This window comes from Podarcis melisellensis (genome assembly GCF_964234715.1).
Source record: "Podarcis melisellensis genome assembly, chromosome: 12".
In the NCBI taxonomy this organism is placed as follows: domain Eukaryota; kingdom Metazoa; phylum Chordata; class Lepidosauria; order Squamata; family Lacertidae; genus Podarcis; species Podarcis melisellensis.
In genome coordinates, this window is record NC_138544.1 from 51,494,315 (window position 1) to 51,507,772 (window position 13,458).

Genomic DNA, 13,458 nt, shown 5'->3' on the forward strand with positions numbered 1-13,458 from the left:
CAGTTACACTTACTTGGGATGTGAGGTGTATCCACACAGCAATACATCAGTAGAAGAATTCTTTTTCTGATATACTTCTGGAAGCAAACATTTTGGAAGCAAAAGTAATAGTCATTTAAAGCCTCTTCCTACCTCATAATACAATGGATGTAGTTATCAGCTGAATAACAAACTCCGTCAGGTGGCTAACCTGTGTCTGACCCACCAAGCCATATGAAATTGGTCCATCAGACCCTGCAGCAGTATCTCCTGATCTGATTAAGAGAGTAGAATGCTGGACTTTTTGTGAGAAGTTCATTTTCTGCAGTGGATGGAGGGGACCCACATGTGGGTTGTGTCTCCCACTCACTTCACTAGGCAAGATATGCAGATTGATGACACCCTAAGAGTAAACCACCCCAGTTTCCACAACAGTATGCAATCATGGCAATGCAAGTGGCAAACAGAATAGAACAGGAACAGAAAAACCAACAAGGAACATACCCCTAAACACACCCTCCTTGCCTCATTTTACTACGTACTACTGTACTTACATTTTAACCCAATTCATCCGCCTAAGCACTGAGAGCATTGGATTTCCTCCATGTCCTGCAGAAAATGAATGCAAGTCCAACATTCTATTCTTTTGGAGTGGAGAAGGAGATTCATGGATGGCATATTCTTAGGGGTGCCCAGCTGAGTAGGCTCTCCTGTCGCCTTCTCCCCCCCCCCCCTGTTGTTGAACCACCTCCTGCAGTGCCTGCTTGCTGAAGGACATGTTGGCTGATGCATACACTCTACGCTTGCATTGTTTCACATAAGTCAACACTGAAGCCCAGGTGGCTCCCCCAAAAGAGCACCAGTCCCAAAGACAGCAGAAGAAAATTCACTCTCCGTGGAGTGGAGGGAAGAGATCTGCCTTCAATCACCAGTTGGGGAGGGAGTCAGAAGAAGGCCCCACCTCACCAGAATGTCATCCATCTCAGTAGCATTCTGACTGCCCCTCAGGATGTCTCCTTAAACTCTCTTTCCTTCTGCCAGAAGACGATTGCTCCAAAAGAGGCAGAATCACTACCATGGGATGCACTGGGGTCCTTGACTCCTCAGAGGAAGTCATCAGTAAGGCTAGGTTACTCATGCCAAGGCTGGACAGACCTAATTCAATAAGTGAATTCCTATCTCCTCCCTTATATCCCACATGGAAGAAAGAGAAGAGAAATCAAGCTGGAAGTTGCTATGTCATGGGCTGGCTGAGTTAGAAAGATGCAGATGGAGGATTGGTTGAGGAAACAGTGAATGGCAAGGCCCAGATTATCTGGGAAGGTATTAGGAATAGGGCTTTCTAGGTGGTGGTTCCACAACTTTGGGACTCTCTCTCCAGACCCTTTAAAAAAAAAAAAAATCCAGGTCTGCGTTGGGCTGAATTGTGCTGTTGGTCTGTGTGCCGTACATAATTCAGCTCAAGTCATATGACAGCATTATTATTGTTACTATTAGTTCTTACACAAATAAAGATGCTAGCAAAATATAAAGTCTAAATCTGACTCAACATGGTTTGATGAAACTTCAAAACCACATAATAATATGGTGCGTGGGATGCTATTGTATTAATTTATAAATGCCAGTTTAGGAATGATCCGAAAGTAAAACACTGTTTTGGCAGTACAAAAAGTACCAGGGTTATGTAAGCAATCTGCTACAGATTTAAAGGAGGGTGTTTTTACCTGAATCCTGTAATGTGCATGACTCCTCCTTGCTGATGCTCTTATTCAAGTAAGAAGCATGGACACATTTATATTTTAAGTTGCCCATGAAGAGTTGGAGGCCAACCAGGGCAAAGACAGCCAAGCAGAAAACTGTCAACAGCATCACATTGGCAAGCTTCTTGACAGACTGAAGAAGTGAAGCTATAATTACTTTCAGTCCTATGAACAGAAGAGTAAATATTATACAGATTGATATCGGAGGACAAAAACTACAGCCCTTTTGAATTATGTTTCTCAGCTATTATCTTTAGGGTCTATGCTTTGGAAAGCAGCCCTGAAGTCCAACTATTGCAGTGTGCTTTAGGGGTGGGGAGATGGGAGTGCATAACAGTGTCTCACCTTCTGATAGTGTCTGTCTCCTGATTTGTTTTTGGAACTGCACCAGAATTTGAACAAGCTCCCTAAAGGCTATAGTCTTCTGGTACCATTTAAAGTTCAGCTTTGATCTATAATAAGGTTGCCAGACGTCCCTGTTTCCCAGGGACAGTCCCCGTATTTACAAATCAGTCCTCTGACAAAATCCTGTCATTCCTACTGAAGCTGAAAAGTGCCCCTGGATTCATTGTGGGGGGAGAGGGAATCTGGTAACCTTAATCTATAAATTGTGTTGTTGTCAGAACTTTTCTCTTTTGTGACTTACTGTTTCATTGAATTTTCATAATAGATTGTTTTTAGCTATTTCTTATTTGTGTTAGTTTGAATTCCTTGAGTGAAAGGTGGAAGACAAATTTAGTAACTGAACAAACAGACAAAGCAAGAAAAAGAGCCTCTCACCTGGGATTACAGAAACAGCTTTTAAAGTTCTCAGAACCCTGAAAATTCGGATAGCTGAAATGCTACTAAAAGGCAAAGCCAAAGCTGCGTACCTGAAAATTTCAAAATATGAAAGAAAAAAAATTGACAGACTCATCATTTTATAAGACAATGCTGCTGGTAGCTGTAGTTTGTATTCTGGACACATATTCTTGTCTGCCCCCGCCAATCCCTGCCTTCCCCCATATAAAGGGCTATTAGTGTGGCATGTGGGCTATAACTAAGGGGTAGTACACAGCATTAGTATTCCAAAGGCTCTGGGTTCAATTTCCCACACTTCCAGGGAGGAAAAAATCTCAAGGAGCAGGAAAGTCAAGCAGCGCTACTGCTTGCCAAGAGCACGCAGCAATGGGTTAGAAAGACCTATAATCTGATTTAGGATAAAGAAGCTTCATGTGTGTATATTGTTTTTGGGAAAGGGCCATACTCACTCAGTGGTAAAGCAGATACTTTGCATGCACAAAGTCCCATTTTGTGTGTATGTAAACTCAGGGAGGGCAGGGCCACACACCTTTCCATTCCACCACACGCTGTACTAGCATTCAGCTTATACTGAAACAAACCTCCACACATAGCTTAAGTGATTGGCCGATTCATAAGCTGTTCAAAATTGTGCAGATATTTCTACAACGTATAGTTAAAATTTGACACAGGTCCAAAACACTCCTCATCCAAAGGGCACAACATGAAGTCTAATAGTAGCTAGAATTAGTAGATTAACAAGTCGAACTACATCCACAATGGGTGGAATTCAACATTATCCTACGTTGAACATCCTGTCAATGCAAGTAGTGCAGGTTGCCAGATGTAACTATCCTCCTCTCCTTCCCCTCCCCCACTGTTCTGGGGGTTCTCCCCACATTGCCTGAGCCAATTTTGGGGTGCGTCAGAGTTGTAAGGGGGAGGAAAGGAAGGGAACTTGTTAGGCAATTCCCACCTTATATGTTTAAATGTTCCCAAGGTCAGCAGCATCTTCACATGCAAAGCTAGCAGAATTCTAGCTCTAGTTTTCCTCCTGTATGCAAAATTATAAACTGCAAAGAAGGAACACTGCAACTTACGTCATAATTAAAACAAATAAATCCAGAACGTTCCAGGGATCTCGAAGATAGGTGAACTCATTCAAAACAAATCCCCTTGCAACTATTTTTACTGCAAATTCAACTGTATAAATAACTGTGAAAATATACCTGAAAATCAAAACCAGAGAAACAAAATCATTACCAGTGTGGAGGGAATGAAGGCTACTCATGTGCTACTTCCCACATGAAGCCCAAGGGAAAATGGAAGTGCTATGATGGCATTGTAGGCAAAGGTGTGGTTAGATTTCATTATACGATTATAATATTTATTTATTTCCATCTCTGAGCCAACTGCTAGATAAGGCTTGCACACTGTATGATCCAAAAAGCAAAATACATCCCACCAGTCACATATGAGCTGCTGTTTGACTCACCCTCCCCTTACTTTTGCAGTTCCAAGCAAGACAGTATAATAGGAGACTTAGGGCTTGTGCACAAATGAGCATTCTTTTCCTGCTAATTCACTTCCTCACCCCCACTCAAGTTAGACCTGAGTAGACCTCAGTGCACCTATTTGAATATCAGGTGCACCTCTAGTATTTCCCAATTACAAGCAGGCATCCCTTCTGTGTTTATTCCTGCCTTCCAATGGGTTGATTCTAATTCAGTCCATAGATTGTACATGAAGTGTGGAGTGATACTTACTCAGCAATTTGGTAATTTTCTGGAGGCTTGTTTAAAGTCATAAAAATACAGTTAACGAGAACCACACATGTTATGAATGCTATGAATAATGTACATGATGTGTTAAGGAAATAGTGTTTCATTGAAAAATAAGGGGTAGACCTCCAGGTATAAGGTGGTATATAAATTAAACAAACAAATAAATATTCAACAACTTGTGGAAAAATATGAGTAACCAAAATAATTAACGCTGCTTACTATCATGCTCTTAAATTAAAAGGAAAACTCTGAAAATAATGCATTTGTTTTAGTTTAACTTTCCTTGTTTTTTGTTTATTCAGCATAGTAACTGTTATGAACCTTAGGCTATAGTCAGAATCAGGACTGATACAAGGTAGTTCCCGTGCACATTTTCAAGTACTTGAGGTTGATCGGAAGAAATCTCCTTTCAGCCTTTTAACAGTAGACAGTCTTGCCTTTATTCTCTGGGTAACCGAAGAACTGATGCTTTTGAATTATGGTGCTGGAGGAGACTCTTGAGAGTCCCATGGACTGCAAGAAGAACAAACCGATCCATTCTGAAAGAAATTAGCCCTGAGTGCTCACTGGAAGGACAGATCCTGAAGCTGAGGCTCCAAGACTTTGGCCACCTCATGAGAAGAGAAGACTCCCTGGAAAAGACCCTGATGTTGGGAAAGATGGAGGGCCCAAGGAGAAGGGGACGACAGAGGATGAGATGGTTGGACAGTCTTCTTGAAGCTACAAACATGAGTCTGACCAAACTGCGGGAGGCAGTGGAAGACAGAAGTGCCTGGCGTGCTCTGGTCCATGGGTCACAAAGAGTCGGACACGACTAAACGACTAAACAACAACAAACAAGATCCATGTCTAACCCAAACAAGAGCTCTTGAAAGTACAAAAGAAGATTTAGGGGGCGTGGCGTGTCACCCGCGGGGGTGTGACGCATGTCCGTGGTTGTGCGGCGTGCGGCACGCATCCTGGGCTGGCGGCCACGATGGCACCCTTTCCCCAAATGGTGCCCCCCCTTTGTACGCCAGTGGGGCAATGGTTGCCGCTTTTAGTCATAGTCCAAATCAGGCCAGCTCACCATATGCCCAACCCCACAACATTCAGACCTTCTGCTGCCTGTATGGATGTTGAATGTAGGAGAGCTCCCCTCCTTACCTGCACATTTCATACCTTCAAAACAGGGCTAGTGTGTCCAGTATAGAATAAACCAAGGTATTAAAGATGGGTATGAACTTCTGGGTGAAGTGAAGGGAATATGGAACAAAGTTACATAGGCAACCCAATTTCTAGCCTACAATTGCACACTTGGGGCATGTACTGTTTATAATTTGGGGTTGTATGTTTTGAGGTGAAGGGATCATGTTACACTAGCTCTGATCATTTAACTATAATATGAAACATGGACCTAATGGTCAGGGGTCCCTCTACCTTTATGGGGAAGCGGGTGGCGCTGTGGGTTAAACCACATTTCCTAAGGCTTGCCGATCAGAAGGTTGGTGGTTCGAATCCCCGCGACAGGGTGAGCTCCCGTTGCTCTGTCCCCGCTCCTGCCAACCTAGCAGTTCGAAAGCACACCAAAGTGCAAGTAGATAAATAGGTACCGCTCCAGCAGGAAGGTAAACGGCATTTCCGTGCGCTCCTCTGGTTCACCAGAAGCAGCTTAGTCATGCTGGCCACATGACCCAGAAGCTGTACGCCGGCTCCCTCGGCCAATAAAGCGAGATGAGCGCAGCAACCCCAGAGTTGGCCACGACTGGACCTAATGGTCAGGGGTCCCTCTACCTTTACCTTTATGAAACATGACTGCAAGACAAGGGATCTTAATATACAGGGCCAGCAAAACAAGTGGCTCTCACTGTGGACTCACCACAGGAGAATGGCTGATGGTCAGTTTTCCTAAAGGTGCATTTGCACCATCTCATTTTCTTTTTTTATTTCAATTTTTAATTTGTGAGTATAATAGAAAAAAGAGAAAAGCAAATAATAATAATAAACATTGTCAGGTGACATTAAGAATAATAATATTCCATCAATCCTGATTTAAACATATAAATTAATACAGGCAGTCCAAATAGGTATCTAAACAAAACAGATAATTATAAGCCATGTGTTCAAGCACAGAAAGGACACGAATATCTTCAACCTGCTGAGCACCAGCTGGTTATATCTGTCACTGCGAATTGCAAGGGGCTCTGGCCTAGCCTACATTTCATCTAATCTTCTGTAGGTCTAAATAATAAATTATACTCTTTCTTCTTAGTAACACAGTTGAAATTTTGTTTTCAACTGCAATAGTGGACCATAGCAAAGTTGCAGAACACAGGATAATAAATAAATAAATAAATAAATAGATAAATAAATAAATAAATTGTGCCCCACCCATGTCTCCCCAGACACTCTGGGCGGCTTCCAACAAAATATTAAAAATAGAATAAATGATTAGTCAAACATGTGAATCCAGTCAAATATTACAGAAAATGAGGGTGAGTGAGTAGGAGTTAACCTCAATGGTCAATAGCTAATCTAACCTAAAAGAAACTTTATTTCAAATTCAAACAGATAACCATGGAACATAAAGAAAAACCCACTCACTAAACCGCCACATAATATTTTATTGGGACACACCTTTTCACTCTCCAGAATCCTAAGAAATATATATTAAAGCTCATATATACATATATAACTAACAGTTCTCTGTGATTCTGTATAAGAGATTAAGAATGAAGGAAACCCATTGGAAGGATATGTGTGTATCAAAATTTTCACAGCTAGTCTTCTCAGTGGATGGAAAGGACTGAAAAAAAACAAGGCTTTGGTGGCAGAAAACCGAAAGATTCTGTTCCTGGCTGATAGCACCATAAAAGTCTGTAAAATAGATGGAAATGCTTTTTAAATATAACATGCTCATGATTGACCTACTGTCTACAAATATAAACTCACTGCAACTTCATAAAGATTGACTGGGGAGAACAATATGGACTGCAGATGAAAGTAGACAAACACAGAAGTACAACTCATTCTATTTATGCATCACTCAGGAGACCCAGCATTATGACAAGGAGCTACATAAAAGACTGGGTAGTGGTAGCCATTCACTGAAGGCCAAACACACAAGGATGGTGCAGATCAGTGCTTTGATCTCAGTTTGCTGCTTTTTGCAATGAAATAAATCACCAGCCGCTGATTCAGATCAGAGCTGTGCCATGGAATTCATTTGCAAAATAAATAATGGGAGTTTGGAAGTTGATGTTGCTCTGCTGTTTTATTCATTTGCTTAAGTTATGGAATGATCCTACCTCTATGCTTATTAAGAGACCAGTGGGCTAAATATACTTCTGCTTGCTGATAGCAAACGAAAACAGCAGCCACGGCTACAAATGAAATAAGGTGATACATCTCATCCAGCATAAGACGAATATGCTGCATTATCACAATGACAAAGACACTGATTTTATGGCCTCCATAAAATCTTAATTTGATGAATTAATACAAATGTAGTACTTCAGCAGAGATTATTTCGTATGAAGTTTATCTCAAATGCACAACAAATCATTCTGACTGTGATCTTGTGTATGCTTATTCATAGCATGTTCACTGAAAAATATATTTTGCCTGGGTCTACAGGTTGTAATGTTGAACATAATGAAGTGCATGTAAGTGCCATAAAAATTAAAAGTTAAATGTTCATAACTGTACACATTTCTACAGCTTGTTATCTGAAAAATTAACACTGAACATTTAGGCTCCTGTCCATAGATCTGCTTTAATGTGCACGTGGTACCATTTAAATGAGTATTCTGTCCAAGATGTGCATGAACATTTATAGCAATACAAAAAAAATTCCTTCCAGTAGCACCTTAAAGACCAACTAAGTTAGTTCTTGGTATGAGCTTTCGTGTGCATGCACACTTCTTCAGAAAGCTCATACCAAGAACTAACTTAGTTGGTCTTTAAGGTGCTACTGGAAGGAATTTTTTTTGTTTTGACTATGGCAGACCAACACAGCTACCTATCTGTAACTGGATTTATAGCAATGTTAACAAAGAATAGACTTTTTAATTAAATGCCAGATACTATGCTTAAAGATTTGATTATATTTATTTAATTAATTAATGTTTTCAGACGTGTTCTGAAATTCATTTGTAATTTCTGCTTTGACTGCTACACAAGAAGAAACTGTAGCATTTTTGTTTTTGGTTTACAAAAACATTTCATGTAACAAAAATTCTTACAATTTACTTTAAAGAAACTGTATCACCTCACGATCCTTGTAATAGGGGTCAACATCTTCCAGTGGTTCTCCAATGAGCCAAGGAGGGGGTTTTCCATATAGAATAGGTAGCTTTTTAAAAACTTTCAGATCAAGCTGTGGTTGAATATTTTCTTCTTGCTCTTGACTATTGCCCTCCTCTGTGGCCTTGGCACGCTTTGCTTTCTTCTCAGCAATTCTCTTTTTAATTTGATCCAAGGTCTCAGGAGTAAACCGAAGGAAATTACTAGCCGTTGAAAAAGAAAAATTTGGCATCTTCTTGCACTGGGAACAAACAAATATTCTGATTACAAAAGGAATAACACAGATAGTAAAAGTCCCATAATAACAGAAGATTTGGGAGGGTTAGTTGATACCATGGTATCAGCAAAACTGCACACATGATAAACAATATTTAATGGACCCCACAATACATTAGAGTGGTGCAAATTATTTAATTCTAAAATGTATATACCACTTTTTTCCAATCTGTTCCCATTTCACATGCATAGTTATATAATAACTAAAGCTGTCTGAATTAGGCCAATTCAGAACTTTAGTAACAAGTCCATTTATGTAAAAGTGCCTACTCTGAATATGACTTAGCTAGATCAACTCCTAGCTTAAAAGACTCAAAACATTTTTTTGTGGATGGAGAATGAAACTGTACATTACACAGAAAACCAACAGCAGTGGGCAAAGCTATCTTGTAGGTTATATTGCCATTAGTATTATTGAGGAACCCTTCATGAATTTCTAGGAAAGCCCAAACTTCTTACAATACTGTACTGTACAGATTTTTGAAACAGACTTGTATGTGAAGGTGAAAAATAGATCTGACACACGTGTGGGTAATTAACAAACGTATCAGCTGGGTACGTCTCTCCCAGAGGGAGAGAACCCCCAGCAGAGTTAAAAACACTTTTTTGTGAAGAAATATAGTAGTAGAAAATTTCCATAGAAAAAATGTTGCACCTACCATTATAGGCTAAAATCAGGCCTCACCACCATTTTACATGCAAACAAGGCAGATAACTAATGAAGAATATGTGGTTGCCAGTCTTATACGTAATTTGACGCTAGAATTAGTGGCACACATTATCTGGTAAGAAACCTTACTGTAAACTAAGGTGGTTCAACCTCTCTGACCACGTGAGGCACAAAAGTACTTTGTCACAGAACCTGGCAGGCCACATACTGAATTAAATTTCCATATTGTTAATTAAAGTTTTCACAATATAGTTAATAAATAATAATGTATAAGCAATAAATATATTTAAAGGTAAGCACTGCTAAACCTACTCCCTAGTATGTTTGCACTAAATTGGGTTGCTAGGCTGCGATCTGTAAAACAGGATTACAACTCCGTGCCTGCTGACCTGGGATTAAGCCCTGCTCAGGTCGGAATGTGCAAGCCTTATATGTGCCTACTCATAAGAAAATGTTGTTAAGTTCACTGAGACTTACTCCCAGGTAAATTCATACTGTACAGGGCTGTAGCCTTAAATATATACGTGGAGATATCCAGTTGTCCAATACCAGTGGGGGGCAATACCTCTCTTGCATTAATACATTATTATTGCAATGATTATTTTGTTGCTGCCTATATATACACAGAGGGACGTGGGTGGCGCTGTGGGTTAAACCACAGAGCCTAGGACTTGCCGATCGGAAGGTCGGCGGTTCGAATCCCCATGACGGGGTGAGCTCCCGTTGCTCGGTCCCAGCTCCTGCCAACCTAGCAGTTCTAAAGCATGTCAAGTGCAAGTAGATAAATAGGTACTGCTCTGGCGGGAAGGTAAACGAAGCTGTACGCCGGCTCCCTCGGCCAATAAAGTGAGATGAGCGCCATAACCCCAGAGTTGGCCACGACTGGACCTAATGGTCAGGGGTCCCTTTACCTTTTATATATACACAGAGCAGCCCCAGGGAATGTTAGAGGCAGGGAGGGATAGCACGTTTTGTCTCCCAGAGGTTGAGGTATTTGTGGAGAAAAGGGCTTTGGTACGCGGGGCGACAGGGGCGTGCCACGTCGCACATGAGTTGTGACAAGTCACACACAGGGGAGTGGCACGCCACACATGGGGGCGTTGCACGTGTGAGCATCCCAAGGGGGAGGCACCTGCCCACCCGAGCATCCTATTGTAGGCGTCTACCCGTGCGAGCGTTGTCCTAATGGGGCAGTGCCCGCCTGAGCCAGCGTCCCAAGGGGGAGGCGCCCGTCCGTGTGAGCATCGTCCCAATAGGGCAGTGCCCATCTGTGCGAGTGTCCCATGGGGGAGGTGCCCGCCTGTGGCGATGTCACCCCCCCGGCTGGCACCTGGAGCGGTCCGCCTCCCCACCCCCTTCCTCTGCCACTGGGTTGAGGGAGACATTACAAATGCCTTTGCTGCTTGTTTTCATGTGCTCCTCACAGCAACAACAAAAAAGGGCAGCTAATCAAACCATTTTAAGAAGTCCTCAAGGTTGCTGAGGGCCACCAAAAACGGCCTCAAGGGCTGCATGTGGCCCCCAGGTCATGTGTTGGACCACCCTACTGTAAACTAAAAATACTTTTTCAGGTGAAACAATTAAATGATACTTCAGAAAACCAAGACTGATAATGAATACTCAAAACAGCAAGTTGGAGCATGGCGCCCATGCAAATGTAAAACACACTTGTGAGTTGACATGCCACCTTTCTATTTGAAATGGCATGCGGGTATCTTCACTTACAAGCCAACTGGTTTGATTTCTTCCTTATCTTTTGCTCCTCAGATGCATATCAAGGGGCAACTCAGAAATAGGGGAAGGAATAATATACTTCAGAGTAAATGCATTAAAAAACACAACAGAATGGATGTGCTTCAGCCACTGATTCTTAGAGAGGCTTCTAAACAAAAAGCTGAGTCCCAAAACATAAAAGAATTTCAAGTAAAAACCAAGAATAAATGTTTTTGCAATGAATTTGAAAAAGATAGCTTGCAGAGAGATGCATTAGTACTCCACTAATACAATAGATTCAGCTTTAATCCTAGAGTTTACAGCTGAACATAAGAAAGCCAGGGTGTTTTGCCAGCTATAGGGGTGGGGTGGAAAAGGATATGTGCTCAAGAGCAGGTGGACAGTAATAACACATCTCTTTCTTACTGTAAGAATCTAGTAAATCTGTACAATTTAGCACAACTCTAAACCCTTCACAAACAATGCAACCAGAACAGTCAATTGCATGTTTCCCAGGTGTTTTATTCCTGACCACAAAATTTATGTGCCATGCCTGTAAGGCATACATTGAATTAGTAACTTCACACTGCCTTCTCAGAATTCTACATAATTCTTCATAAGCAAGAACTTAAAAAAAATAATAGCAGCATTCCTATCAGATACAAATAACCATACTTTTATGAAATAAAAAAAAGACATTTTCAACAGTTTCCTGTAATTTTCTCACATTTTCCAGTTCATTCTCATTGCCAAGAAGATTACTTACATTTTTCTGTGTAACAGCATCAGATTCACTTCATCTCAATAGAATATAACAGACTTTCCCCCAAGCTGATCTTTTTCCAAAATAGCAAACAGTTCACCTTACTTTGTCAGATTCCACATTATTCTTTAGAAATTTCTTCCTTGCTTTCTCTTAAGCTGAAACTGTAATTTGTACAGACTTGTGATGGAATGGGAATGTCAAGGAGGAGGAGCATGCTTTCTGGCTTGAGATAAATAAATTGGATCCCAAGAGATTATACAGGAAACAAAATAATATGAGGAAGTAAATGGAGATGGTAGTAATTCTACATTATCAACTTCTAAAAGGCACAAGTTATTTCATCTGTTGAAACACTGTGAAGCTAATGACACAAAAAGGTTTTGCTCACCAGAACCAAGGGAAAAGAGCAATTAGGTAACAATCTGTCTTGCAGTCTCTTAAATATGTACTTAGAGAGCCAATATTTTCTATTACGTAACGTTAATTTTCAGTGCCATTCCAACTACTTTGATATTAATAGAATATTTCTTTTCTTGCTTTAAAAGATCTCTTTGATGTATATAGGGATTAATCTGTATGCTATAGAAGGAAGGTAGCAGGATGAGATTTAAAGAGCTGAGCAGGACCTTTCCTCATTTGTAAGTGTGGTTCTGAATGCATGGCAGGAGATACCCATAAGTGTCTATAGAGCCTTTCTTCTTACATTGGGCTTGGTACACTGCAATTCAACTGTCAATTAACAGCACTGTACAGACTAATTGCACAATCCTATACACACATACCGAAATGTAAATTCCACTGAGACCATGGATTAGAATGCAAGGTTGCAATATATATAATTGTTAAGGAAATTACCAAAAAATAAACACATCATTTGTTATATGGATATTGAATGACCCAACTCTCGTCTTATTGAATAACCTCCAGCCCTTGAATAGGACTTGTTTTTAGCTCCATAACATGAAAATATGGACCTGCTGATTTTGTGTATAAACCCCTGCTAGGGAAAGGGGCAAGCTAGAACACTTTTTCTGGTCATTCAGCAAGCACAGTAGCCCAACATAATGTCTTTGAAAACCAAAATAAAATTACAGGCTATAGTTCTGTTTATACTTTGTTATTTTATTTTTGTTCTTAGCAGACTATGATTCCCTGATACAGTGGTACCTCAGGTTACATACGCTTCAGGTTACAGACTCCGCTAACCCAGAAATAGACCTTGGGTTAAGAACTTTGTTTCAGGATGAGAACAAAAATCGTACTATTGCGGCGCGGCAGCAGCAGGAGGCCCCATTAGCTAAAGTGGTGCTTCAGGTTAAGAACAGTTTCAGGTTAAGTACGGACCTCCGGAACGAATTAAGTACTTAACCTGAGGTACCACTGTACTTTGCTATTTGTTGCTAATGCAGTCAAATATTAGCTACTCAGAAGTAAGTATCATGGGGT

The 13,458-nt window shown here is 40.8% G+C and overlaps 1 protein-coding gene across 2 annotated transcripts in view; it reads right to left on the reverse strand.

Moving 5' to 3' along the window:
• The window catches only part of LOC309381054 (sodium channel protein type 5 subunit alpha-like), a 49,601-nt gene extending 36,655 nt beyond the window's left edge, over positions 1 to 12,946 (reverse strand). The window contains exons 1-8 of one of the 2 annotated variants that reach the window (XM_081931449.1): positions 12,013 to 12,946; positions 8,553 to 8,828; positions 7,039 to 7,159; positions 4,286 to 4,373; positions 3,620 to 3,748; positions 2,520 to 2,611; positions 1,704 to 1,904; positions 14 to 77 (exon numbers count right to left, since the gene is read on the reverse strand). In XM_081931449.1, the coding sequence (XP_081787575.1) occupies positions 14 to 77; positions 1,704 to 1,904; positions 2,520 to 2,611; positions 3,620 to 3,748; positions 4,286 to 4,373; positions 7,039 to 7,159; positions 8,553 to 8,819 (962 nt within the window). In that variant the 5' untranslated portion in view covers positions 8,820 to 8,828; positions 12,013 to 12,946. Of the gene's footprint in view, positions 1 to 13; positions 78 to 1,703; positions 1,905 to 2,519; positions 2,612 to 3,619; positions 3,749 to 4,285; positions 6,639 to 7,038; positions 7,160 to 8,552; positions 8,829 to 12,012 lie in introns of those variants that run through there. The other variant, XM_081931450.1, reaches the window with a different exon arrangement.
• Positions 12,947 to 13,458: the final 512 nt, after the last annotated feature.